We start from the raw sequence: 24866 nt of genomic DNA on the forward strand, positions 1-24866 counted from the left end.
CCATCCGCTGGTCGATGGCGATGATTTTATGACTTGTATATACACTCATGCTTACGGCTGACGTGATGACCTCTCATTATATATTTTTTTGTTCTGTTGATTACCCCATTTGATTACAGCAAGCGTTGCATATTTGGGTCATTATGAATGTATAAATACATATTCCTTCTACTTACTACTGCCTACTTGGCTCTATCTATTGTAGAACATTTGTGTAAGTTTTTCTGGGTTTCTAGTTTTCAGAATTCAAAATCCCAACAAAAAAAAAGCTTGATTATGGATCTACATATGTAGGTAATACCAGGTACACAGGTAGTTTAGATGTCCATCTCTTGATACCCCAGGTGCCGTTCGATCCGTCAACATTGAACACCCGCCATCCCATTTAACAAGGTCAACTCATTTGAGACTGGATGTTTGCCTTATCGAACAAGAAGTTCCGGTTGCCATGCTGCCACCTGAAATCTTTTTGTAGTCTTACTCTACCGAGTTAAAATTAGAGTTGAGCTTATATACATGGTCGTGACGTCGCATACCGGGGGAAAGATCCGCCTACAGCATCAATCAGCTTGATACAGGAGGACAGAATGTTTCAAGATGCGAGTAATCTGGCATGGTTCTGTTTGTATCGGTGAATCGTCTAATATTGCAATGACACGTTGTGTCTGTCTTTATGCTATTGCAAGCACTGAATATATTACATTCCCATTGGGAGCTTGACCGGAAGACGTCGGATACAGCAGCAATAGTACCATAGCTTTACCTAGGTATGAGAGCTTCAAAAGGATTTAATGTTGAAAAGAACTCTTGGTACGAAGTGTAAAAGAAGCTGTTCCTGCCTATTTGACTCCTTCCTTTCGACAACAGAAGGACGTCATTAACACAACCCCAAATTCTCTTCTTCTTCTTCGCCCTCCTCTTTTTATTCTGGCAATATATTCAGCGTCAAAATAACCTGTACCAGCAGTCAGTTCATTCTTCCATCGCTTATTTATCGCCTAGAAACAGTGCCAACTACATATCTACGTACTGCATGTACGGAAGGATTCACTTCCTACTTCGGGTTTCGTTCCCTTCAGTGCGAATTCGGTATGTTGAATCCTGCTGTAACTATCCGAGCACAGTCTAGGATTTCTGCTAAGTATCTTACCATGCTCAGAGAGTATTGGTCGATTGTTCAGCTCGTTTCACTTCAGAAGTGGATGCTCCTTTACCTTCTCCTCGGTCAAAATATTCAGTACGAACTCCCGACTGTCGCTTTCTCGGATATCTTAGCTGACTATGGATCCTCAAGAAGACGTTGGGCACTTTCAAAACGCTTTGCGATGGCCGTCATCAGCAAAGTCTACAATCACCAACATACCCATGAGCTCCTGAAAAGACACAATTGGGCAAGCAGAAACCCCGGCGTCATCCTCGTATTTTGTATCGTCTTCGTCGTTGTTCTGGGACTGTGTACACTTTTCCTCTATAGGCGAATGCTTCGCAGAAAGGCTGAGAAGCAGGCATTCACAGAATAAATGCATCGCAGCAATGATGTTTTACGAGCGACTGTTTTGACGTTTCGGTATCGGTATTGATCTTACTTAACGGTATGGTTATAGATCACGGCATTTTGGTGGCCGTCGAGCATGGACATGGAAATGACTCTGTCGTTCGCTAGATTCTCTCCGCTCGTGATGGTAATAGGGGAATTTGATCACCATATTTTAGCTGAATATGGTGGTAGATGTTTCGGCAGGAGCAAGCCTCCTGAAGACAGGGTCAGCCTATATCTATAATGTATAATTACTTTTATCGTTAGCCTAAAGTTTGTTTATCCTCTATTAATTCATGATTACCGATGATTATACGAAAAAGAAACATCATCGATGCGTCCCAACGATGTTGGGTTGGCAAAGCTCGTCAAGTCGGTCCATTTTGCGATGGCGGGGAAAAATTGGCGGATTAGGGCTTTGTGTCATATGGCTAAATATGGAAACATTCAAGCCAAAGTGCCAAAGACAGTCATCTGGGGCAGTGGTGACTAAAACTTCCGACTTTAATAACTAAATCAACGATCAGATCAATTATTACGTGGTTGTCAAAAGGAACTTTGGGGACTCCTGTGCACAGCCAACGACTTGGATAAGCCGCCCATAAGACCAAGCACTCCTATACAACAGGTCGACCTGAATCGGATGCTAGACGGCTAAGCAAGGCATGACTTGAGCGGACAACAAATGACAAACCATCAGATGCTGGGAACCCTAACCCAGTTTGAAGCAGTTTCGTGAGGAGGTAAAAGGGCTACCGGTTTGAGAGAGGAAGCTGTATAATGATTAAACCATGTACATCATGGCATGAGTTAGTTAACTTTTCTGGTCCATTATTGTACTACGGTTACAGATTTTCTCGGTCAAGATATCTTCCATATCAAACTTCTTTTGGTCACTAATCAATGGCAGGAATTGCAGAATTGAGACAGTCTCATAGCGTTAGCTCTTCTATTGCCACCAACTAATGATCAAGGAGTCAACATGCGGTGCTTGGACCACAGCTATGCAGTAATTTCCCAAATAGTGAATCAATGACATGAATTGGGGATTGCCACTAGCTAAAATACACATTCCCAGAGTGTTGGAAATTGGAATCGGCATGTTAAAATAGTTGAAATGGCCGGCAAAGATTGGCACAACAATCTGCCGAGGGGCACAATCGGCATCCCTCTGATCGAACGCTTTAGCACAATCTCGAAAATCCAAAGAGTAGTTAAACCTTGGGCACGGAAATAAAGTGTTGGTAACTAACTAACCACTGTAACTAGTTAGTCTGAGAGCTGAACCATGTACGAGATACACTGGCCAATAACAGTTTAGCCGCTGGCTTTCAGAAAACTCTGTCATCAATCATCGCATCAACATGATCAACTGAACCTAGTGAACAGACCGAAAGCCTCGTTCGAGAAGGATTTTCATGATTCCGTACGCACTTGTGTCAATGTACGTACGTACAGCACTAGACCAGCGCAGCTCAATTGGGGGACCTGAATGCTTTGGCCACCGGGAGAAATGTCCTTTTTTGGCTCAAGATGTCAGTCTGAGCGTTCCAGGCCGTGTCAAACTGACAGCTTGAACCAATCTTTGTACAACTAGACCACCCCTGGACAAACCAACACTGTCTAGCAGGGGTGATCATGAAACCTGTTACTGGCTCTCCATTGATCGTCTCCCGAAATCCCTAAACAAAAGAGAATTGGTTCCTTTTAAGGTTCGCTAGAGAGCACGAGAACTTTATTAATGACTCTCTAACAACGAGATAGGCCATTGATATATTGATATAGTATATCAAAACGGGGCCCCTGAACTATCCCCACTACAAAACTCCGCTTCGTACAGAGTATTATCTACGTATACTAGTCGGTATACTAGTCAATATACTGTCGTAGTGCGTATTTTCTCCCGTGTCCCCTCTCTCTCCTGGACAAAATATGGGCCCTGTTAGACTTCGCTTGCTCAAAGCCGTTAGAGCAACGCCACTCATCTGCACACTAAATTTTCCTAATTAATGCGCCAGCCAGCCATCTCGGCCATTTGACCCCGGATTTTTGCTTCTTTTGCCTTGATAGACCATGTCGGACTGCGGCTTTTTCAGGGCTGCCATGCGGGATTAAACGGATTATTAATACCACACATAATAGTTAACTAAACACGAAGCCACTTGCTTACTACGTAGTATGGCTTGACAACATCCGTTCCATGTTCTTTCCATTTGTCCGTAGTTCAATAGCAAACCGATGCTATACAGAGTACATTAGCCGGTTATCCGATCGATCATGCAGTGATCTACGAGGAGAATAATAAACGAATGCTATAATGGCGTTATGGCAAGTTCAAAGTTTGCGAGAAACAAAGTCAATAGTATATTGTCTCGAGATAGGCCCCTCGCACGTGCATTTGCCCACTTTATAAGGTGCGCACGAACACGGCATAGATTGCTGTACGAAGCATGCCGTAGTTAGTTGTAGATAGTGTGATGGCAACCAACTCTGAGGCAAAGCAAAAGTGGCTCTTACACTTTGCGTCTATAACTATCTAACCTCAAAAACAGGTCGGTGTCCAGTTTAACGGAATTTAACTAAGGCTTCAAGAGGCAATTACATGACACGAAGAAAATCGGCGTTCCATGGAATGATCGGCTTTTTGGAAGACCCTGCTGCTGATCTGCCTATTGGGCTGGCAAAATTCGAACTTTGTAGCATTGACTATTAAATTTAGACTCTCTTTACACGGTTTATACTTGTCGATATCTTTTTGTTCATGTAGTTAACTTCTGTAGTGCCTAGCCAGTTTATAGTCTTACCCCCCCCCCCCCTTTCTGTGGCTAAAGCCTTCCCCGGACAAAGTTGCGCTATTCTTGACCAGCAAATTCAAATGCATGAAATTTTTGATAAGAGTGGTGTGGTGCATGTATAAAGTAAAGGTCTTCGGGCTCGTTTTACCGAACACTATATTTCGGCGTCTGGTTCTTGTGCCCCAGTCCCACGTCAGAGGCTTGTCGCTATCATTAGCCTGCATATCGAAGGGACATTTGCATTTGATGTCTTTTGAGTGTGACCTCAATGTATACTGATAAAAAGCGTTCAATCATTCAGAACACTCCAATCATCCGGTAGCTGCGATGGGCCTCATCACCAGGGAGCTGATGGCGGCGGTATGGGACGCCAACAATAACAGCCAGGATACCCATCCGATAGACGATGCGCAACTTCTACAAAGATCCTCTCTTATCACGCGAAAGTCCTTAGATGTCGACCCTCTATCTCCAGCCGCTCGTTCCGGCCTTATTGCCGTCTCGATACTGGCACTATTCTCTTTGTTGGCAACGTTCGGGCTACTCAGCTTCATCACATACCGCTTCATCTTCTGGCAGAAATACTACAAACGAAGCCTTACCAGCAATCAGTACATCGTCCTCATTTACAACCTGATTCTGGCTGATTTCGTGCAGTCGTTATCTTTCGTTTTGTGTCTTCATTTTGTCTCGGAGGATGCTATCAAGAGCGGCTCAACGGCCTGCGTCTTACAGGGACTGTTGGTACAGGCCGGTGACCCCGGAAGTGGTCTATTCGTCTTGGTTATCGCTGCTCATACGTTTTTGCTTGTTACTTCGGGGAAATTGGTGCCTCATAGGTGGTTCGCTGCCGGCGTTGTGGGAATGTGGGTGTTCTTGGCCATCTTGGTCATTATTCCAGTCGCTTCGTATGGATTGGGTGTTTTTACTCCTTCGGGAGTATGGGTAAGCTTTCTTTCTTTATTGTTCCTTGACTACAATGAGGTTTGAACTAACAATCAAATTCGTCAGTGCTGGATCGATTCCGCCTACGAAGACTACCGCCTTTACACTCATTACATCTGGATTTTTATGGCCGAATTCGGCACCGTCGTTCTCTACGCCATCATGTTCTTTCAGCTGCGCCGACAGATGGCTGCCTCTTCGATTCTCGCCGGAAGTCAAATGGAAAGTCTTAAACGTCTTCGCCGCGTCGTCAGCTACATGGTTATCTACCCAGTCGCATACGTCGTCTTGTCGCTTCCCCTCGCCGCCGGACGAATGATGACGGCACAAGGAAAGACACCTAGCACAACATACTTTTGCGTTGCCGGAGCCATGATGACAAGCTCTGGATTCGTGGATGTGTTGTTGTATACGCTTACTCGTCGCAATTTGATCATTTACTCTGAAGTGAGTGCCCACCGCGGTAATTACGACAATATGGGTAGCCAAAGCCAATCGAAGCGAAAAATGAGTCGTTTAATGTCCAATAGCAAGGGACTGGCCACAATGACTACGACCATTACCAGTCATGTTGATGATTCGGTCCAGGGTGGTAAATTCCGCCGAGGCCGAGTTGCTCCTGAGCATGAAACGATATACTCGACTGACTCTCAAGATAACGACAACAATAATACCTCCACTGAGAACATCGTTCAGAAGGATGTTGAGCTTGCGGAGTTGGGCAAGGTCTATCAAAAGACGACGATTGAAGTTACGAGTGAGCCTGCTCCTTATCATCCTCGGAGTGCTCGGAATTCTGGTCCTGGGGAGGATGGTAATAATAATAATAAGAACTGGTGATTATACCTTCGTTTTGGAACTTTTCTTATATCTATTTAATTACATGTATTTAATGAGGCTTCTTCGAGGGTAGACTATAGCCTGACATATGAAATTTTATGCTCGAATCATTTGAACAATCACTTTCAAGATTTGCTTTGATAGACTGGCACTCGATCACTTGTAGCAATCTGTGCGACCATACTACTTGTCATTCTTGATTGGATTCCTGTCGTATGTAGAGAACCCCATTGTCATCCTATTGATGCTAGGCTTTGATTCGTCGTTCCTATGTTGGGATGACTTCGGAGGCCAGAACCTCCTCCTTGGTCCTGGTTTTAGACTAAGTTCGATTCGTGTTGCATTGAAAATGCCTCTTTTGCACAGGGCTTGTTTTGTGGTAAAGTTGAATTCTGTGAGCTACATATGTACATGTCTGGTAACATTGAATTCGATCCAAAACAAAATATATATCCATGGATGGAAGAATGAACAGTGTTACCCTCATGCATGTGGTATCACCATAGATATATATATTTGAATGGCAGGTTAATTTCTGAAATATGGAAGGTCCTAAGCTGCTAACCTCAATGCTTGGCAAAAGCATCGATTTTTCAAAGAGCCTGATTAGGGCATCATTCATACCTTAGCTGGGATATATCCTACATTGCAGAAATGACCAAAAGTTGTCAATGGCTATGAATAGAATAGTTTCAATTGGCTTATTTCGAATTAAACCAAATTTGCCGTATCAGCTAGTATATTGGAGGTTCCTTCACCAGCCAGCAATGGCGCAGTGGCAACAGCTGCTCCCATGTGGGGGGGATTGGCACAGTGGTAGCGCATCTGATTCCAGATTTCCTCCTTCACCGGAGGAACATGGGACATCCAGAAGGTCGTCGGTTCAAGTCCGGCATCCCTCACATCTCTTTTTTTTCTTTTTTTTTCTATTTTTTATTTTTTATTTTTTTTGTCTCTTCGTTTCCTAGTAGAACAAAGAAGAGATAAGAGGGATATTTCATGACAATATAAGTCTTATTGGTGTCTGGTCCCGGAAGGCTGCGTGGACCTTTGGGACTGGAACTTTGCTGTTTGCAGCGAGAAACTTCAAGTTTTCAGCTTCGGTGAGGCGTATATACACCGTGGCCCATTTTCACTGCGAAGCGCCCGTTCACACAATTGGCGGGCGTCGGCCGTTCTCTGTGTCGAGTCCGTTCTTTAGTAGAATCGATGAGAGATGAATAGTGGAATGGACCAGGAATGATGAGACCTTGCGTAAGACTCAGAATTTTTATTCGTTGCTATGCTATCTATGTTCCCGACAGAGTCGCTGCTAGTTATTCTGAATGTATTCAATTCTTATGCACCAATTTTCCCCTCCAAAATGCAAAACATAAACAGAACAAAGCATAACAGCCTAGATACGTTCTGGCGACGTGTGGTATCATCAATCATTGAATGCATATCATATCGCTCGTCATCTCCATCATTATGATGGACTGGCACCGAATCATAAACAAAAAAAAAAAAAAAAACACAGTTGAACTATCTACGTCGCATCCGCCTTGCGTTGTATTCCTCGTCTTCCTCCTCGTCCTCTTCCTCGACAGGTGCAGGTGTACGTCGCTCACTCCTTCGCTTTGGTCGGCGTCGGCGATTCGAGCTGATGTTGCTCGCAGAGTCGTCTGGGGCAAGCGACATATCGTCGTCTATTCCGTCGTCCTCATCCAGACCGCTCTCCCAAAGGCTTCCCGCCATGGATGCTGGAGTGCCCAGTCGAGCATCGAGATTCGTGGCGGAACCTCGACGAGCTTGGTTCGCAACCGATAACCCGGCTCCTCGTTCGCGAAGTGCACGTCGTACAGCTTCGGCCTTGCAGTGTAATGCCTCGAATGCATCCTCGAGTGCTTCCATGCTCTGAAAGATATCTTTCTCGATCTCCGCTAGCACTGCGATCTCGGTGTCTTCATCTAGCCCAATCGGTGCACCATATGACGCAGAAATAGTCGAACCGTACGGCTGGCTCATTGGCCGATAGGTTGGGTCCATCTGGAACGGCGTAGGTCCACGTGAGGAGGGTGTGATGAAAGGAGTCCCCGCGCGGCTGACGGATCGTGATGGATTAAAGGCATCCTCCGCACCACTTCGCAAAAAGCCATCAAAGCGACCAGAGATGAGAATTTCCCACTCATCATCACTTATTGCTGCAAGGGTGGCAAGAACATTGTGGATTAGTGGATTCTTTAAGATGTAAAGTGCAGTCTCAGAATCTCGAGCAGGAGCAGCCAGACGATACAAGCGTTGTATAGCCAATGAAGAAGCAATCAGACGTTCTGGACGAGGGCGTGGAGCGGGAGTAGCGCTTCTGGGTACGGGGGTCGATGATTTGATGCCTATGAGTGTACAAAAGATGTCTCTTTGTTCCGCGTCCAGATATGTCATCATTGCAAAGGCAAGCGTCTCGTCATCTACTTCCTCAGGCGCATTCGTATCCGTTTGTCCAAGGAGCCATTTGTCGACTGCCTGTTTGGTTTTTCGAGACTGACGCACGTAGTGATCACGATACTCCTCTGGGACATCGATATCCAACTTTTGCATGGGGATATGCTCTTCCCCCGGAGCAATCTGATCTTGCGTCGGTGTAGGCATATGGAACGGAGGCCAAATGGGTAGCTCGCGCCTGCCAGAGACCAGCTCCAAAACCTCTCCCCAGCTGACACCCGTGGTCATCTCATTCGACTCCTGGCCATCACACATCACGCATTGACAGGTCTCAGACGATATGTCTCTAGCAAAAACTGCCTCCAAACGATCCAGTAGACGTCGAGCTACAGATCGATAACCCGTAGCTACCGCAAGAGATCCGCTCTTTGACAGAACTTGGTTATAGTCGTCTAATAAGCGATGATAAGGCTCAAAGGCTTGAACAATGGTACTTTGCTGCTGAAGCTGCTCCGGTGTATTCGGAATCTGTCCAGCTCCGAGAAGGTTTTTAGGTACTGGATACCGCAAACCGCCATTTTGTAGCAGATAGTCTACCCTGGGTGGTGCGACAGGCATTTGTGGGGGTGGTGGAGGAGGCGGAGGAAGTGAAGGTGAAGTCTGATTGTGGTCTCCATTGACAACTGATTCATCCTCTTCGATAAACACCTCAATCGCAGGCGAATGTTTCCTTGGGCGGTTCTGTGGTGAGCGAACTTGAGATCGTAACGGAGCTTGGGATTGATTTGGGGCAATGGATGTCGCATCAGAGTCAGTCGTATACTGAGAAATATTGTCGGTGCTATGAACGATCGAATGCGAAACCCTAGAGCTATGACTCGCAGCGCGCTTGGGTAAATCAGAACCCTGCGATGTCGATTTGGTTGTCCTGTGGCCAGATGTACGATGAGGTGTAGGCGAATCTCGAAGTCGAACCTTGATCGGGGTGCTTGATCGGGGAGACCTTGTGCTCACTCGCGAGCCATCTTCATTATCCCGACCCAAACTAGACGTTGATTGTGTTGGCTCTTTGCGGCTTTTCGCCTTCGTATCCCTCTCTTTATCCTTGTGTTTGCTGCCAGCCGTGCTTCCCACTCTCGAGGATCGTTGATCGGCGGTGAGAGGTGGACTTGGTGGAGTTCCATGACGGTGTCCATTGCGTGAAGAAGTCGTGCGATTTTCATGGTGGTCGACATCAGTAGGGTCTGGGGTAGGAATCTCTGCCTGTCGTGGAGGATCGGGTTTACCCCATAACGCCACCTTGCTGTGTGCTTTATTCAAGGCAGGATAGGGAAGACTTGCTCTGGAGTCGAGAAACGAGGTGGCAGCAGAATCTGTATTGCTGTCGATCTCTGGCATGGACGATCTGCGTGTGCGAGTGTGAGAGCTGGATGTGGATGAAGTCATGGTGGAGTCGCGATCCCTAGTTGACGTGCCCGTTCGTTTTCCATGGGACGGACGGGAGTACCGACGTTTCTCTTTATCCTTCTCCACATCTCTCTCTCGGTCTTTACTTTTCGGAGACTTGGCCATGGTCTTTCCTTTGTCCAGATCGCGGTCATTAAGTATGTTTCGCAGCTTCGACGACATGGTTCGGAGACTAGTGAACGGAGAGTTTCAAGCGAATCGCTTCTACCTCGTCTAACAAATCAGCGGAACGGCAGACAACATGTTTGGACAGGGAAGCGCGCGGGGCACTCACTGTTGTGATAGGGTAGCTATAACTGCGTGAGTAACACCTCAAAGAGTCACCAGTGTCATTGATTGAGACTGGACAACACAGCGAAGCGGGGCCCGGTCTACCAACTCTTGCGCAGTCGTCCAGTTAGAGATCATGATGTGGCCTGAAGCCTGCACCGGAACGGTTGTAGAAAGCCCAACGCCGTCTGCTTCAGTGTTGATGTGGGTTCTGGCGCAACGTGATGTGACGTGGGCAGCTAGACTGTCATGGTCTATTCAAGGGCGGGGGTGTAAAAGAACTGGAGCCGGTCTCGGATAACTAATGTTATTGTTTGTCGTCTCATGCGGCAAGGGTGCGGATGGGTTGCTTTGTATGGAGCGTTTGGGTAGGGATAACGATCTCTAATGATGCAGAATAGAAATTTAGCAGCTCTCACAAGGAAAGAGATGGCAAAGCAGGGATTTGGAACGGAGCAAGTCATAGGCGAGGAATAGGCGCGCACTTTATGTATGGCTTCACCGCCTGCCAATCATTGGTGCCTGACGGATACCTCAAGCATATGATCTTCATTTATTATTTTGTTTTTCCTAATTTACACATGGTTTTGACCGGTTAAGGATATGTAGGGTATTGTCACCATTTGCATTATGTAGTAATATGTACACATCTAAATCGCCCCAATACTAATCTATATAGCAAAGCCTCCGGAGTTTTTCTGCCTTGGTTCACCAGCAGCTTCAAAGGTACCATTCGATAACAGCCGAATACATTGTGCGGAACTTGCACCCACAATCAACTCGGTGACATTATGGCCTCGATCTCGCATAAATTGAATGGTTTCCTGGTCAAAATCGGGCTCCATAGCGGCCACATTTGGGATTAACTGATCGTGCAGGCGGGGCTGTGAAAGTGCCTGTAATGGAGTCATTCCTCTGTCAATCAGGTTGATGACGCTTTGAACTGTTGCTGTAATAATACGACTGCCGCCAGCAGCGCCGGTGACGAAATAGAGTGAGCCGTCTGCGTTCTCCACGATCATCGGGGTTATAGAAGATAGTGGCCGCTTTCCTGGCTGGACATAGTTTGAAGGTGAAGGAGCGTAGCCAAACTCGTTTGAAGCACCAGGTATGGAGAAGTCTAGAGAGAAGCGTTGGTATAAGTAATGTACAAGGAAAAAACACTGGAACTGACCGTTCATTTCATTATTCATGATAATGCCCGTCTCTGGAACCATGATCAAATTACCAAAAAAGAGATTGATTGTGGTCGTCAAAGACAATGCAAGCCCAGAGTGATCTGCAGTCGAGACATGCGAGGTTCCCGGTCTGTATCAGTTAGCCATGATAATCAAAAACTCCTGATTCAGCGACTTATACGTACGTGTCCAGACTCTCAAGGCCATCCGGATTATAGGATGAAATATTTTGGGTATGGAAATCAGAAATCCGGCTACGAATTGCGGAGACAACGGTGTCATTCAACATGTCTTCCTCACGTTGATGCAAGCCTGGTAAGAATGATGGATCACCGAAAGTTGTTCTCTATAAATTCGAGACATTAGCAAAGATAGAGCCTCAAAAATACTAGCATGCAACGTACCTGGCCATACGCAAACCTCATGGCTTCATCAAGTCTATGGGTGCTCAGGTGTGTAGTCTCTGGGTGAAAGAAATCACTGTAACCTTCCAAGATTTTCAATATGCTCAACCCAACAGTTCCACTAGACGGAGCCGATGTGCTGGTAATCTTATATCCCCGATAGTCTATTTCTTTAGTATCGCGAATCATGACCTCATAGCGTTGGAGATCCTCCAACGTCATTGTTCCGTTGGCTTCCTGTGTTGCTTGGATCGTTGTTTCAGCAATAGAGCCACTATAAAATGCATCTGGTCCTTCAGCTGCAATTTTCTCAAGGGTGTTGGCATAGCGTTTTCGATAGATCGTGTCTCCAAGTCCCAATAAAGTGCCATTTGGCGCAAAGTCTAGAGACCATGACGGGTCGGTTCTTAGAAAATCAGGGTGGTTGACCAGACTTGCATTGATGGCGCGAGCCAAGTCTGCCGTTATGGAAAACCCGTCTCGAGCAACTCTAATAGCAGGTTGAAGGAGTGTCGACCATTCTAAGGTGCCGTACTTTTTGTGTATGTATTCCAAGCCACGAATCTCGCCGGGAACGCCACTATATACTTATATTAGTATGCAGTCTAAGTTGAGGAGAGAATTATTGGAACTTACCTAGCTAGTCCACCGACAACGGAGGCCTGTTTATTACCATTAAACATATCTTGAAATGCTGCTGCCGGCGCAGTTTCCCGAAAATCGACATGTTCATAGGTACCATCAGGCGACCTGATAAGCGCAAACCCACCGCCTCCAATTCCACTATGATACATGCCTAGGTATTCATTAGCCTAATATAATTGACGGCAGTAGGACGAGGAGGGCCTTTACCGATTACCCCAACACAGAAAACTGTTGCAACCATCTTTGACCAAGTTAGTTGATGAACTTCGAATCTACTATCCACTGAATTGGTCACTTACAGCATCCGCAGCATTTCCTCCCTTTTTCAACATATCAATTCCAGCTGTACTGCATATCGAGCTTTCACTCGCTACGGCACCGAAGTTCGCGCCGCCGTCATCACTAAATGTGACCGCGGGGGACGTGGACCTCCACGAGCTGGGAGGGATACAAGGTCTTAGCGCAGGAAAGAAGATAGCCAAGTATAAAATTGCAGCTGTGGTTGTGATGGCGATCTTGACAATCAGGGTTACACGGTTTGACCGTAGTAGGTTCGGCTCGTGTGCTGAACTCGGTGGCATCAGAAGCTATCCCAATGATTAGCTCAGTTACTGTCGCATTCAACCATTGTAAAATTTCACCTGTTTCTCAGAGTCCGATGCCGCGACGCCATGGCTAAATGCCATTTTGGAGTAGTCAATCAACGTGATCCTATGCCGCTGCGTTCACGGCCGCCCTTCTCTTATCGGTTGACAGGGGTCCCAGGTGAGATAAGGTTCCACTACTGAGTGTACCACGCAATCAAATCATGCAGAGAAAACTACATATATCGAAGAGCAACGGGAACAAGACGCAAAAATGACAAGAAAAATAAATGAAGCAAGAAGAGATGAAGTACTCCGCAGTTGCAAAGGAATGAATGATCCACAAAAGCTTGACTCTTATCTTATCGGGAAACCCAGATAAGCTCACATGCCTGATGTCGCCTTCCGCCAATCAGAATGCGCACGCAACTCATCCAGGTAGATACTACCGGTATCAATCGGATAGTGCATCGCTTGTCCTCCCCAAATCATATCATCGTGAGATGGCCATATCGGCCGCGGATTGCTTTAGGGTTAGCTTCCCCGATTGGGTAATCGACATCAATTCTTCAGTGCGACTTTGATGCCTCTAGGGACATTTCCCACATATCCTACTATGCGTGGAACACAAAGCAGACTTCAGTAATTTGATGGGGGATATCCTCTGTTATTCTATTTCTTGTGTTCTGAAGGATGCATGTCATAGTTACTAGCTTTGATGCCTGCTACCTCCTCGCCAGTTTACTTGTACAATGCTCAGCTTTTGAAAGGAAGAAAAATAGTAACAGTGAATTGCCGATCCTTGATAAAAATATATCATATGATACTATTATGTCTGGTAGCAATAGATTGTGGATAAGAATATCCGAGAACCTCTAAGAATGATTTTTTCATCGAAAAGTCCATCGCACCGAGGGTCTTTTCAAACCACTATCCGCCTTCCTTCATGCAATTCATTGACATTCACATTCTCCCACAGTGCCACTAGCAGTAGAGCTAACGGTAGGAATCCCAGCCCTGCAATACACGTGTGCCGCATGAATTCTTCATAAGCACGGATGATCGCGTGCCTGACTGTGCTGCCCATGGGGTAACTGAGTTGCTGGTTGAGGCTTCCGTATATGATTTTGGCCCATGGCTTAGCGTCAAGAGGAAGATATTGCTCCAACAATTTAGGCATATAATTTATATATAAAGCAGCAGCAACAGCCCGTCCAGTGGCAGCACCAAGTCCTGTAAAGAGACTGAATAAGGCCAGCGATATTGGCACCTCTGAGCTCTCAACCACCGCCATAACCGCCATCGTTCCACAAATCCCCATGGTACCACCGGGAAAAGATAATATCAGTTGATTTGTAATGATATGCCACGGTGCTTTGTTTGATTGCCGGATAATTATGGTCAGACCTGTCGCCAGAAAATCGAAAGCAGTAGCCGCAAGAGCCAAGGCTGTATACTTTCCGTTGAAGCGAATCGAGCTATCACGGTCAGAGCATATTCATTATGGGAGAGTGATTCGACTCACATTCCGGTACATAATGCGAAGAAGCAAGATCCAACAATGTAGACGTTGTGCACATATCCCGCTCTTGATAGTGTGAGATTATGGACCACTTGCAGGTATGAAAGGAAGTATGAATCTAAACAGCTATGCAAAATGAGTTAATGTGTATACTCAATGATAAAGATCAAAGGAATTCTCACTAGAAACTGGCAAAGAGCGCTGCGCTGGAGATACAAGCTCCGAGTATGGTTGGATTGATTAAGCCACGAAAAGCGACATTCCGAGTCTTGAACTGGTGCCGCTCCCACATGACGAGAATGGGAAGGAGACAGACACCCAAAGCTAGCATGAATGCCAGACGAGGAGCCTTTGAGGGTTTCTGTGAGAACACCCCGAAGCTAAGTGGCAATAGGAGCATTGCGAAGGATGCTCCGAGCAGAATGCCGCCGATAACTAGTAGCTCAATTAGTTGCTAACTATTATAAAAAAGGTCACCGACTCGCACCATCAGACTCTACCAAAAGGCTTCTGGTTATTCTCCATACTTTTTGTCGGCGATTCACAGGTTCCGAGGGCTCTTGGGACTTCTGGTTTCCTTGCGTGAGCCTGCGAGGATCATCGAAGAGCGTGGCTGCCAACGGTAAGGAAAACACAGGCAAAATGACTGCAAAAGCACCATAGGCCCAACGCCAGTTACCGCGTTTATGAAGTGATTGCGCTGCGATAGGGCCGACAAACGTGTTGATGAGATGTGGTGAATTGCTGACTGCGAAAAGCCAGCCTCGATCTTTGATCCGGGTTATGTCGGCTATACCAATACCAAGGATATACGAGATAGCATCGTAACCAATCCAGCATAAAGTCTGTCTCATTAGCCATGAGTGACAAAACGACAAAAGCACCTAGGTAACGGTAGCAGCTTACCTGTGCAACCATGAACAATGTCACAGTTTTAGCAGTTGCCGCCAAAATAAGGCCTAGAAGTTGTTAGCAGATTTCATAAATCCGTCTTCTGTAATAACCCTACCAAGTACTGTTACAAGCACTACCGTAACAAATAGCTCAACTCGCCCCCAGGTATTGCCCACTTTAGACATAGGCAGCTTGATCACAGCTCCAATGATGCTGGCAACAATCCCATTCGTCGCTGTCAGATGATGTTTCCCGAAACTGCTCATGGTGTGGACAATGAGATGATTGCTGATTTGTAGCTGAAGGCTCGTGAGATAGTAGACGATGAATATTCTGTGAGATGTTAGAATGCATTTTTCGGAGATCAACATACAGGTAGGGTACAAACCCAACATACGCCAAATTCACACGACGTCGAGTCCACACGCCGGCATGATTATTCTTTGCATTCCCAAGTCCTTCTTCAGGTTGCTTGTCCCCAAGTCTCGAGTTCTCGCCGTCAAGTTGATCCGGAAAATGTACAGCAGATCCCGACTCTACCCCATTGTGAGGTATTTTCCGAGCGTTACTATCCAGGTCAGCAGCTGAAGTCTCCGAAACCTCCGCAATTCTGCCCAGACTCTGACGATACCCGCGCATCGTGGATGGAGTTTCTGTGGACGTTGGGAGAGTCGGTCGATGTAGGCGTTGTCTTCAGTCGGTAGAGAACGGCATCGACGGTGGGAATCTGAGTGATATAAGAAAGTCTTGAAGTAAGAAGGTTGCAGTGCAGTGACCGCGCTGGCTTTGAAACTGAATACAGCGCTTTAGAAATCTTCATGCTAAAGATGAACGAGAGTATAAAAGAGTTTGTGCAAGGTCGAGATGGCTCTGTCGAAGTAGAAGGTCTGGGTCCCTTCCGGGTTTGTTGGTAAAAACGGAAGGCGCCTACTTTGGCCATCTAGAAAGCACCCCTTAGGCTAGGACGGATATTTCCCATAAATCATACGCATGTCTGTTATGAGAGTAATTTCTGGTTCATTGATATCGTAGACCAAGTATAGCTCGACCTTTCCTTTACATACACAATGCAATAACATCGCCGCCATGATTCAACCGCACGCAGAAAATAATGCCTATAAGCATATCTATTCTCATTCGTCGGGGGCATATTGTAGCGGATGAATCAAACTCACGCAGATATCTGTACGATATACAGCGTTGAGTCTTGATCACATCATCAAACACCATATTCCTGACCGGGGGGACTGCAGATTGGGCTACCTTAGGTGTAAAAGCGATCGCATCTTCAGCCGTGTCGGCACTCCTGGGTTGCTCAAGTGGCATCCGATCAACCTAGACTGAAAGCTGGTAATGAAGCAAGGCCTCTGATGTTGACGATCATAAATAACGTGGTCCAGGGTCCGAGCATATAACCTATTTTGCGTTCTTGAATGCAGGCTGGTGATCCATTGTCTGGGAAATGAAGCCCCGAAGAGCTGCCCATCGGTTAGACGTGGAATTTGATTCAGCACCAGCCATTTGACTTTCGGATTGCTGCTGCGATTTCGGTGTGGCTTGTTCAATAGCACTCATCTGTGCCATATTCTTGATGAACCTGTCACGCTCCAATTTTTCCATCTTCTCTTTCCTCTTCATAGCCCCAGGGCGATGTTTCAATGTCTTGTGTTTGATGATATTTGCTTGATTGGCAACGTCCGAGGGAGTCTCATCGTCCGCATCGGGTAGGGCATCAGCGAGGGAATCAAGATTTGCGACGAGCTTTTTCGAGGGGCGTCGTCGCTTGGGTGTTTTCTTTAGGGATTTTGCAACCTTGTTCACGAAGACCGAGTGCTTGATCAAGCGCTTATCCTTCTTAGTTGTCCGAAAATCGTCGGGAAATAGGCCACTGTTGGTCGAAGGTATTGCGCCTCGGCCGCTGGATGTCTTGCGACTCGTTGGAGCGATTGGAGCCTGTGATGGTTAAAACATGGTCTGTCACAACCTGCGATGGAACGAAGGCCTACCATATGAAGAATGAGATAAGATATAAGTGAATAGAGACAAATCGTACAAAATATAAAATAGAGGTGCGTGTTGCATCAAATTGCACGTGCGTAATGCGTCCTTTGACGGTAGTCCAGAACGAAAAAAATGTAGTGGTCGGAGAGCCTTCCCGAGACGACGGCGGGCCCAGCCCAAATCAACTTGCTTGGAAGCATGTGACATTGACCCCCGTACATAATACGTACACCTTTCTGCGTATCAAAATCAATACTCTGGACATTACAAGGCTCTGTGTGCTACCGCCCCTGGTCCAGCATCCATTGCCCCAAATTTATGAATTACTCCAAGCTCGCGTCACATGCCACCACCACTACAATCGCTCTGAGAAAATCCTTCCTCTCTCACCGTTTTCTTGCCCGAAGCCTGCCTCAACGATCTCTGGCCACCACCACCACCACCACTCCGACTTCGATTACGTCTCCTCCAGCGCCTTCTTCTTTGAATCGTCGGATTATATTACCCTGCCGTCACACCACATTGCCCTTGCGCGGACAACCTCAAATTCGTTGCTCTTCTACTACCCCTCAAAGCAGCCAAGCCGAGATGTCGCTCAATACGAACTCGAAGAAGCACAAGGTGACCGTTATCGGGTCCGGTAACTGGTGAGTGGTATTGCATGTGTTTTTGGTAGAGATAATATGAGCTCACATTATACCCAGGGGAACCGCAATCTCGAAAATCGTCGCCGAAAACGCCGCGGAGCACAGTGACATTTTCCATGAGACCGTCGAGATGTGGGTGTTTGAAGAGAAGGTGGAAGTGCCGAAACGTGGCATGCACTTTAAGTCTAGCAACCCCCTTTGCCAGGGCCCCCAGAATTTGACGGATGTGATCAACGGGCTCCACGAGAATGTCAAATACCTTCCCGACATCCCTCTCCCAACGAACCTCCATGCCAACCCTTCATTAGAAGATGCGGTTAGAGATTCTTCGATCTTGATCTTCAACGTCCCACATCAATTCATCATCCGAATCTGCGATCAGCTCCAGGGCAAGATCCTCCCCTACGCTCGTGGTATCTCTTGCATTAAGGGTGTGGATGTAACGGAAGAGGGAGTTAGTCTCTTCTCCGAGACAATTGGCAAGAAGCTTGGGATTTACTGCGGTTCTCTTTCGGGTGCCAATATTGCAAACGAAGTAGCTAAGGAGCTCTGGTGCGAAACTACGATTGGTTATGACCCTCCTCACCTTGACTCCAAGGCACCGACCCCTACTGAAGGCTCGCCCTCTCAATCACAGGAGGACCTTTCCTTCGAACACAAGGACTCCTCTGGACAGTACTCAAAAGTAAAACTTCGCCCTCTGCCTAACGACTACCCTCCCATCGATCACGGTCTTCTCAAGGCATTGTTCCACCGTCCTTACTTCCACGTGCGTCTTGTCAGCGATGTCGCCGGTGTCGCCCTTGGAGGTGCCCTCAAGAACATCATTGCGGTTGCTGCTGGTTTTGTCGATGGCTTGGGCTGGGGCGACAACGCCAAGGCTGCAGTCATGCGTGTGGGACTGTTGGAGATGGTCAAGTTTGGATCTCAATTCTTTGCCAACTCAATCGATACAAAGACGTTTACCGAAGAAAGTGCTGGTGTTGCGGACCTCATCACCAGTTGTAGCGGTGGGCGCAACTTCCGTTGCGCGAAGCTCAGTGTCCAGCGAGGCGCACCCATTGAGGAGATTGAACGGCAAGAGCTCAACGGCCAGAAGCTCCAGGGTACGTTGACAGCTGCTGAGGTCAACAAATTTCTGAAGAACCAGGGCGTGGAGAAGGATTATCCTCTATTTACCGCAGTTTACCGTAAGCTATCTTAACCCTACGAGGTAACAATCCAGTTGCTAACTTGAAGCCAGGCATTCTACAAGGCCAAATGAGAGTTGAGGACCTTCCTTCGTTCATTGAGCCCAAACTTTAACTGATCGTGAGGGGATTGGAACTTCGTTTGCTGAAGTGTATGGTGTTAGAGATGGAAGGGAGTCGTCAGGGGACGTGGAGTAGAGAATTGGTATATACGATGATGATGTATTATTGCTTAAGAACGAGCGTAATGATAATTGCATAGAGCGGTCTGAATATATTCTCATGATCATGAGTGGTGGTGTCTCAGTAGTTGGAGAAGAGGCTAGAGCGGGTCAGGCACCGGGGCATGCCGCATGATGTCATGCTCGTTCTAGCCCCGCGGGGCACTGCCAAAAACCCGGCAAGTTCTCTGCTCACCACAACCATCTGCCAACACCTGTCAAGGCCCATTGAGATACGTACTACTACTATCAGTCTACGTGCTACGAGTATGCTGTCGGCGTCATAGTGGATATGTATAGTCTGTGTGTAACGCGGTTCATCCACACTCCTAGCTTACGTACGAACCTGACCTGGCTGACTGATCATGAGCTAGCTCCCTATCGTCTCTAGTTCACGCCAAATAAATACCTTCCGATCCCACATGCCCGCGCAATTTCTCTCATGAAATTCAATAATCAACATCCCCTCGTTTCTTTCCTATTCATTGCGCTTTCATAAAACAGAATGCGCGGTACACGACAAGTCTATCTGTTGCCGCTGACAGATGACGGTGCGCCGGATATTCCTGGCGGGTACATCTACCTGCCACCTCCGACGACCCCCGCTTATGTGCTACGCTTCGTGATTGAAGGCACAAGCTCTATTTGTAGAGAGGGAAGCTTATGGACAAACATACCCGAAGAAGGCGCAGAATTCGATCGATCGAGGTTTCGCCAATTCATGTAAGTGCTTGAACCTGCCGAACGATTTACCAAAAATTGACTCCGGATGACAGTCTTCAGCCAGACTTCAACAAAGATATCTATATCGATGTGCCGATAACCCAAGCGGGAGCCTTTGCTTTCTATACTACCTACTCGCCTCTCCCCGAATTCACGGCGTCCTCTCTTCCCTCGCAGAATCAGGAGAAGAGTGAAGTTCACTATGTCGACGTGGCCCCGGCATTGTCTCTGCGGGGTGCAGACTTGCCATTGGATGCCCTTTCTATATTTTCGGTAATATCCAAATTCATGGGCAAATATCCAACAGACTGGGACAATCACCTACGCGGCATATCGCAACGAAATTACAATATGATTCATTTCACACCGCTGATGCAACGCGGTTCGTCTAATTCCCCTTATAGTATCTACGACCAAATGAAATTCGGTACAGACTCGTTCCCCAACGGAGAAAAGGATATCGCGGAGTTGGTGGAGAAAATGAACAAGGAATACGGCCTATTGGCGTTGACGGACGTTGTCTGGAACCACACTGCAAATAACAGCAAGTGGCTTGAAGAACATCCTGAGGCGGGGTACAATGTTGAAACGGCACCGTGGTTAGAGGCTGCTTTGGAACTTGATACTGCCTTGCTCAAATACGGCAATGATCTGGAGGAACTTGGTTTGCCCACCGAGTTTCACACAGTGGAAGATTTGTTGAAGGTAATCGCTGGAATGCGCGAGCATGTTATCGACGCGATCAAGTTGTGGGAGTTTTACGTTGTGGACGTGAAAGAGAATGCCACTCGAATCATCAGAGAGTGGACAACTAGCTCCGCGACGGCAGAACCTATTGACGGTGCTCAGTCGTGGAGTTTGAAGCAAAAAGCAGATTTTATCCGTCAAAACGCTCTTCCAAACTCGTCTCGTATTCTTGGGAGATTTTCTCGGCAAGTAGATGAGAAAGAAGCTTCACGCTTGCTTTCTGCATTATACGGATCGAACGACACAGCAGACAGCTCTACAGTGGAGTCGGAAATAAGTCGGATTCTCGACGAGGTCAACCAACCATTCTATGAGGAGTACGACGCAGATGTTAAAGTTATCTTGGACCAATTGCTCAATCGCATCAAGTACGTTAGAATCGATGATCACGGGCCAAAGTTGGGACCAGTGACCAAGTCCAGTGCTCTTATCGAGACCTACTTCACAAGACTACCTGTCAATGAAACAACCAGGCGCCATAACCCTAAGTCATTGGCGTTGGTCAACAATGGCTGGATTTGGAATGCCGATGCTATGAAAGACAATGCTGGGCCAGACTCGCGGGCCTATCTCCGTCGAGAAGTCATCGTGTGGGGTGACTGTGTCAAGCTGAGATATGGATCTTCGCCTGAGGATAATCCATTCCTCTGGGAGTACATGGCTAAATACACCCGACTTATGGCAAAATATTTCTCTGGTTTCCGGGTAGACAACTGTCATTCTACTCCTTTACCTGTGGCCGAGTACCTCCTTGATGAAGCACGCAAAGTCCGGCCAAACCTGGCTGTCTTCGCCGAACTTTTCACTGGATCTGAGGAGACTGACTACGTTTTTGTGAAACGTCTGGGCATAAGTGCGCTGATTCGAGAAGCTATGCAAGCATGGAGCACTGCTGAATTGAGTCGTCTAGTTCATAGACATGGTGGTAGACCAATTGGAAGCTTCGAATTGGATCTTCCTACAGGATCTTCTCCTGAACCGAACGAGCAAGAAACAATTGCGCATATTCGTCAAAGTCCTGTTCATGCGCTCTTCATGGACTGTACGCACGATAATGAAGTCCCAGCTCAGAAGAGAGATGCAAGAGATACATTGCCGAACGCTGCATTGGTTGCAATGTGTGCGTCTGCTACTGGCAGTGTTATGGGATACGACGAGATATACCCTAAACTCATTGATCTCGTCTCTGAAACTCGTTTGTACACTTCCAAATTTTCGGAATGCGAGACTCTTGAAGTAGGCCCCGGTGAGGGTGGAATTGGGGGAATCAAGAAACTTCTAAACGAGCTTCATACCAAGATGGGCAAAGAAGGTTATGATGAAACATATATCCATCATGACGGAGAGTACATCACAGTCCACAGAGTGCATCCAAAGACACGGAAGGGTATCTTGTTGATTGCGCATACGGCATTCCCTGGGCATGGAAACGGAAATGGAACTCTAGCCCCAACCCACCTCACTGGTACTCATGCAAAGCTACTCGGAAGCTGGAAATTGGAAGTCGAAGTTAGCGATGAATCTCAAAAAAAGGTTCTGGAAGATACAGCTTTTCTACGGGGTCTGCCGAGTAAAGTGATTGGCATTGAAGGTGCCACAGTCTGCATCAATGGAGATGACTCTGATCTTACAGTTACTGAGCATCTGATTCCTGGTTCTATTGCCCTGTTCGAGACCTGGATCCCTAGCGCCGAACATGCGGATGGATTCGATAACTACATCACCAGCGGCGCTAACGAGGCTTTCTCAAAACTTGATCTCATTGATCTCAACTTCTTCCTGTACAAATGCGAAGCCGAAGAACGAGACTTTAGCAATGGGCAAGATGGTGTGTACAGTATCCCGAACCATGGTCCGCTAGTCTATGCTGGTCTTCAGGGTTGGTGGAGTCTGCTCGAGAACATTGTCAGATATAACGAGTTAGCACACCCCCTGTGCGACCATCTACGTCAGGGACAATGGGCAATAGACTATATTGTAGGTCGTTTAGAGCGAGCAAGCAAACAAGAAATGTATACTCGTCTAGACGCGCCAGCAGCTTGGCTACGCACACGGTTTGATGTGGTCCGAACATTACCCAGTTTTTTACTTCCACGATATTTTGCCATCATTGTACAGAGTGCGTTCACAGCTGCATGGCGACGAGGTATCCAGCTATTCAGCAATAACATTCAACATGGCCAGCAATTCATCCACCAACTAGCCATGGTTAGTGTCCAACAAGTTGGCTATGTCAAATCAGCATCCTTGTGGCCAACCAAGAGCGTACCGAGTCTTGCCGCTGGTCTCCCCCATTTTGCTGTAGATTGGGCACGATGCTGGGGTCGCGATGTCTTTATCTCGCTTCGCGGTTTGCTTCTATGTACAGGTCGTTTTGACGAGGCGAAGGGGCATATCATTAGTTTCGCGAGCGTTCTCAAACATGGCATGATTCCTAATCTGTTGAGTAGCGGTAAGCTACCACGATACAATTCTCGAGACTCGGTCTGGTTTTTCCTGCAGGCTATTCAGGATTACACAAAGATGGCGCCCGACGGAATCAGGATTTTGGATGCGAAAGTCCCTCGACGCTTTTTGCCGTATGATGATACTTGGTTCCCATATGACGATCCACGAGCATATTCTCAGTCATCCACAATTCGGGAAATTATCCAAGAAGTATTTCAACGCCATGCTTCCGGACTCAGCTTTAGAGAATACAACGCTGGGCCCGCGCTTGATGTTCAAATGAAACCGGAAGGATTCCAGATTGACGTCAACGTGGACTGGGACAATGGCATCATATTTGGAGGCAACCAGTTCAACTGCGGTACATGGATGGATAAAATGGGCGAAAGCGAAAAGGCAGGAAGTAAGGGATATCCTGGAACACCACGAGACGGGGCCGCCATCGAAATCACCGGCTTGTGCTATAGTGCACTGAAATGGGTCCAAGAACTTCGCGCATACGGGCAGTACGAACACGAGGGAGTCACTGATGACAATAAATCTACTATCACGTTCGCCGAATGGGCATCAAAGATCAAATCCAACTTTGAGCGATGCTACTACATTCCCCTCGACAGCACGGACGACAACAAATACGACATTGACCCTTCGCTCGTCAACAGACGAGGCATCTACAAAGATCTCTACAAGTCTGGTAAACCGTATGAAGACTACCAACTCCGCGCCAATTTTCCAATCGCCATGGCCGTTGCCCCTGAACTTTTCAACCCTGAACACGCATTACAATGCCTCTCCCTCGCCGATTCCGTCCTTCTAGGACCCACGGGCGTCGCTACCCTTGACCCATCCGATCTCAACTACAGACCCAATTACGATAACTCTGAAGATTCAAGTGATTTCGCAACTTCAAAGGGAAGGAATTACCACCAGGGTCCTGAATGGCTATGGCCTCGCGGATTCTTCTTGCGGGCACTATTACATTTCGATCTCTTGCGGAGAAAGACGGTGCATGGGCGTACAGAAACCTTTCAGCAGGTTACGAGACGGCTCAAAGGGTGTAAAATTGCCCTCAAAGAGAGTCCATGGAAGGGATTGACGGAGTTGACGAATAAGGATGGGGCTTATTGTGCGGATTCGGTAGGTTCTTTCTTTTCTCTTTATCCCATCCTCATTCTATGTTATCGTTCTTGAGCTGACGATTTGGGCCATGTAGTCTCCTACTCAAGCTTGGTCTGCTGGATGTCTACTTGATGTGTATTACGATGCTTCCAAGGTAGCGTCGCATTAATTATCAGCTGGAGTTTGAGTCATATGTAGCGCTGGACGACGAAAGGCAGAAGACAATTAAATGGATGCCAGGGTACCCTTTTCACATATACCATGGCTG

At 47.0% G+C, this 24866-nt stretch overlaps 7 protein-coding genes and 1 non-coding gene across 8 annotated transcripts; 4 read left to right on the plus strand and 4 right to left on the minus strand.

Moving 5' to 3' along the window:
- Positions 1-4659: 4659 nt before the first annotated feature.
- On the plus strand, positions 4660-6117 carry EYB26_004939 (uncharacterized protein; the record flags this gene model as incomplete). The annotated part of the gene is made up of 2 exons (XM_054264230.1): positions 4660-5277; positions 5344-6117. 2 exons carry the CDS (start codon positions 4660-4662, stop codon positions 6115-6117), a joined length of 1392 nt encoding a protein of 463 aa, XP_054120205.1.
- Positions 6118-6916: 799 nt separating this feature from the next.
- On the plus strand, positions 6917-7019 carry EYB26_004940. The gene has a single exon. It is a non-coding gene; the product is annotated as a tRNA-Trp (tRNA).
- A 622-nt stretch (positions 7020-7641) lies between these two features.
- Positions 7642-10167, minus strand: EYB26_004941 (uncharacterized protein; the record flags this gene model as incomplete). Its single annotated transcript, XM_054264231.1, has 1 exon — positions 7642-10167. The coding sequence occupies one exon, from the start codon at positions 10165-10167 to the stop codon at positions 7642-7644; it is 2526 nt and encodes an 841-aa protein (XP_054120206.1).
- Positions 10168-10946: 779 nt separating this feature from the next.
- On the minus strand, positions 10947-13188 carry EYB26_004942 (uncharacterized protein; the record flags this gene model as incomplete). Its single annotated transcript, XM_054264232.1, has 8 exons — positions 10947-11395; positions 11450-11583; positions 11639-11799; positions 11858-12437; positions 12494-12653; positions 12710-12743; positions 12802-13089; positions 13144-13188. The coding sequence occupies 8 exons, from the start codon at positions 13186-13188 to the stop codon at positions 10947-10949; spliced, it is 1851 nt and encodes a 616-aa protein (XP_054120207.1).
- Positions 13189-14008: 820 nt separating this feature from the next.
- EYB26_004943 (uncharacterized protein) lies at positions 14009-16141 on the minus strand (the record flags this gene model as incomplete). Its single annotated transcript, XM_054264233.1, has 7 exons — positions 14009-14564; positions 14612-14734; positions 14791-15043; positions 15096-15453; positions 15515-15567; positions 15618-15835; positions 15900-16141. The coding sequence occupies 7 exons, from the start codon at positions 16139-16141 to the stop codon at positions 14009-14011; spliced, it is 1803 nt and encodes a 600-aa protein (XP_054120208.1).
- A 777-nt stretch (positions 16142-16918) lies between these two features.
- EYB26_004944 (uncharacterized protein) lies at positions 16919-17511 on the minus strand (the record flags this gene model as incomplete). The annotated part of the gene is made up of 2 exons (XM_054264234.1): positions 16919-17455; positions 17509-17511. 2 exons carry the CDS (start codon positions 17509-17511, stop codon positions 16919-16921), a joined length of 540 nt encoding a protein of 179 aa, XP_054120209.1.
- Positions 17512-17821: 310 nt separating this feature from the next.
- On the plus strand, positions 17822-19455 carry EYB26_004945 (uncharacterized protein; the record flags this gene model as incomplete). Its single annotated transcript, XM_054264235.1, has 3 exons — positions 17822-18150; positions 18208-19340; positions 19394-19455. The coding sequence occupies 3 exons, from the start codon at positions 17822-17824 to the stop codon at positions 19453-19455; spliced, it is 1524 nt and encodes a 507-aa protein (XP_054120210.1).
- Positions 19456-20066: 611 nt separating this feature from the next.
- EYB26_004946 (uncharacterized protein) lies at positions 20067-24767 on the plus strand (the record flags this gene model as incomplete). The annotated part of the gene is made up of 3 exons (XM_054264236.1): positions 20067-20284; positions 20338-24616; positions 24693-24767. The coding sequence occupies 3 exons, from the start codon at positions 20067-20069 to the stop codon at positions 24765-24767; spliced, it is 4572 nt and encodes a 1523-aa protein (XP_054120211.1).
- Positions 24768-24866: the final 99 nt, after the last annotated feature.

Source organism: Talaromyces marneffei, chromosome 3, assembly GCF_009556855.1.
Source record: "Talaromyces marneffei chromosome 3, complete sequence".
Taxonomy (NCBI): domain Eukaryota; kingdom Fungi; phylum Ascomycota; class Eurotiomycetes; order Eurotiales; family Trichocomaceae; genus Talaromyces; species Talaromyces marneffei.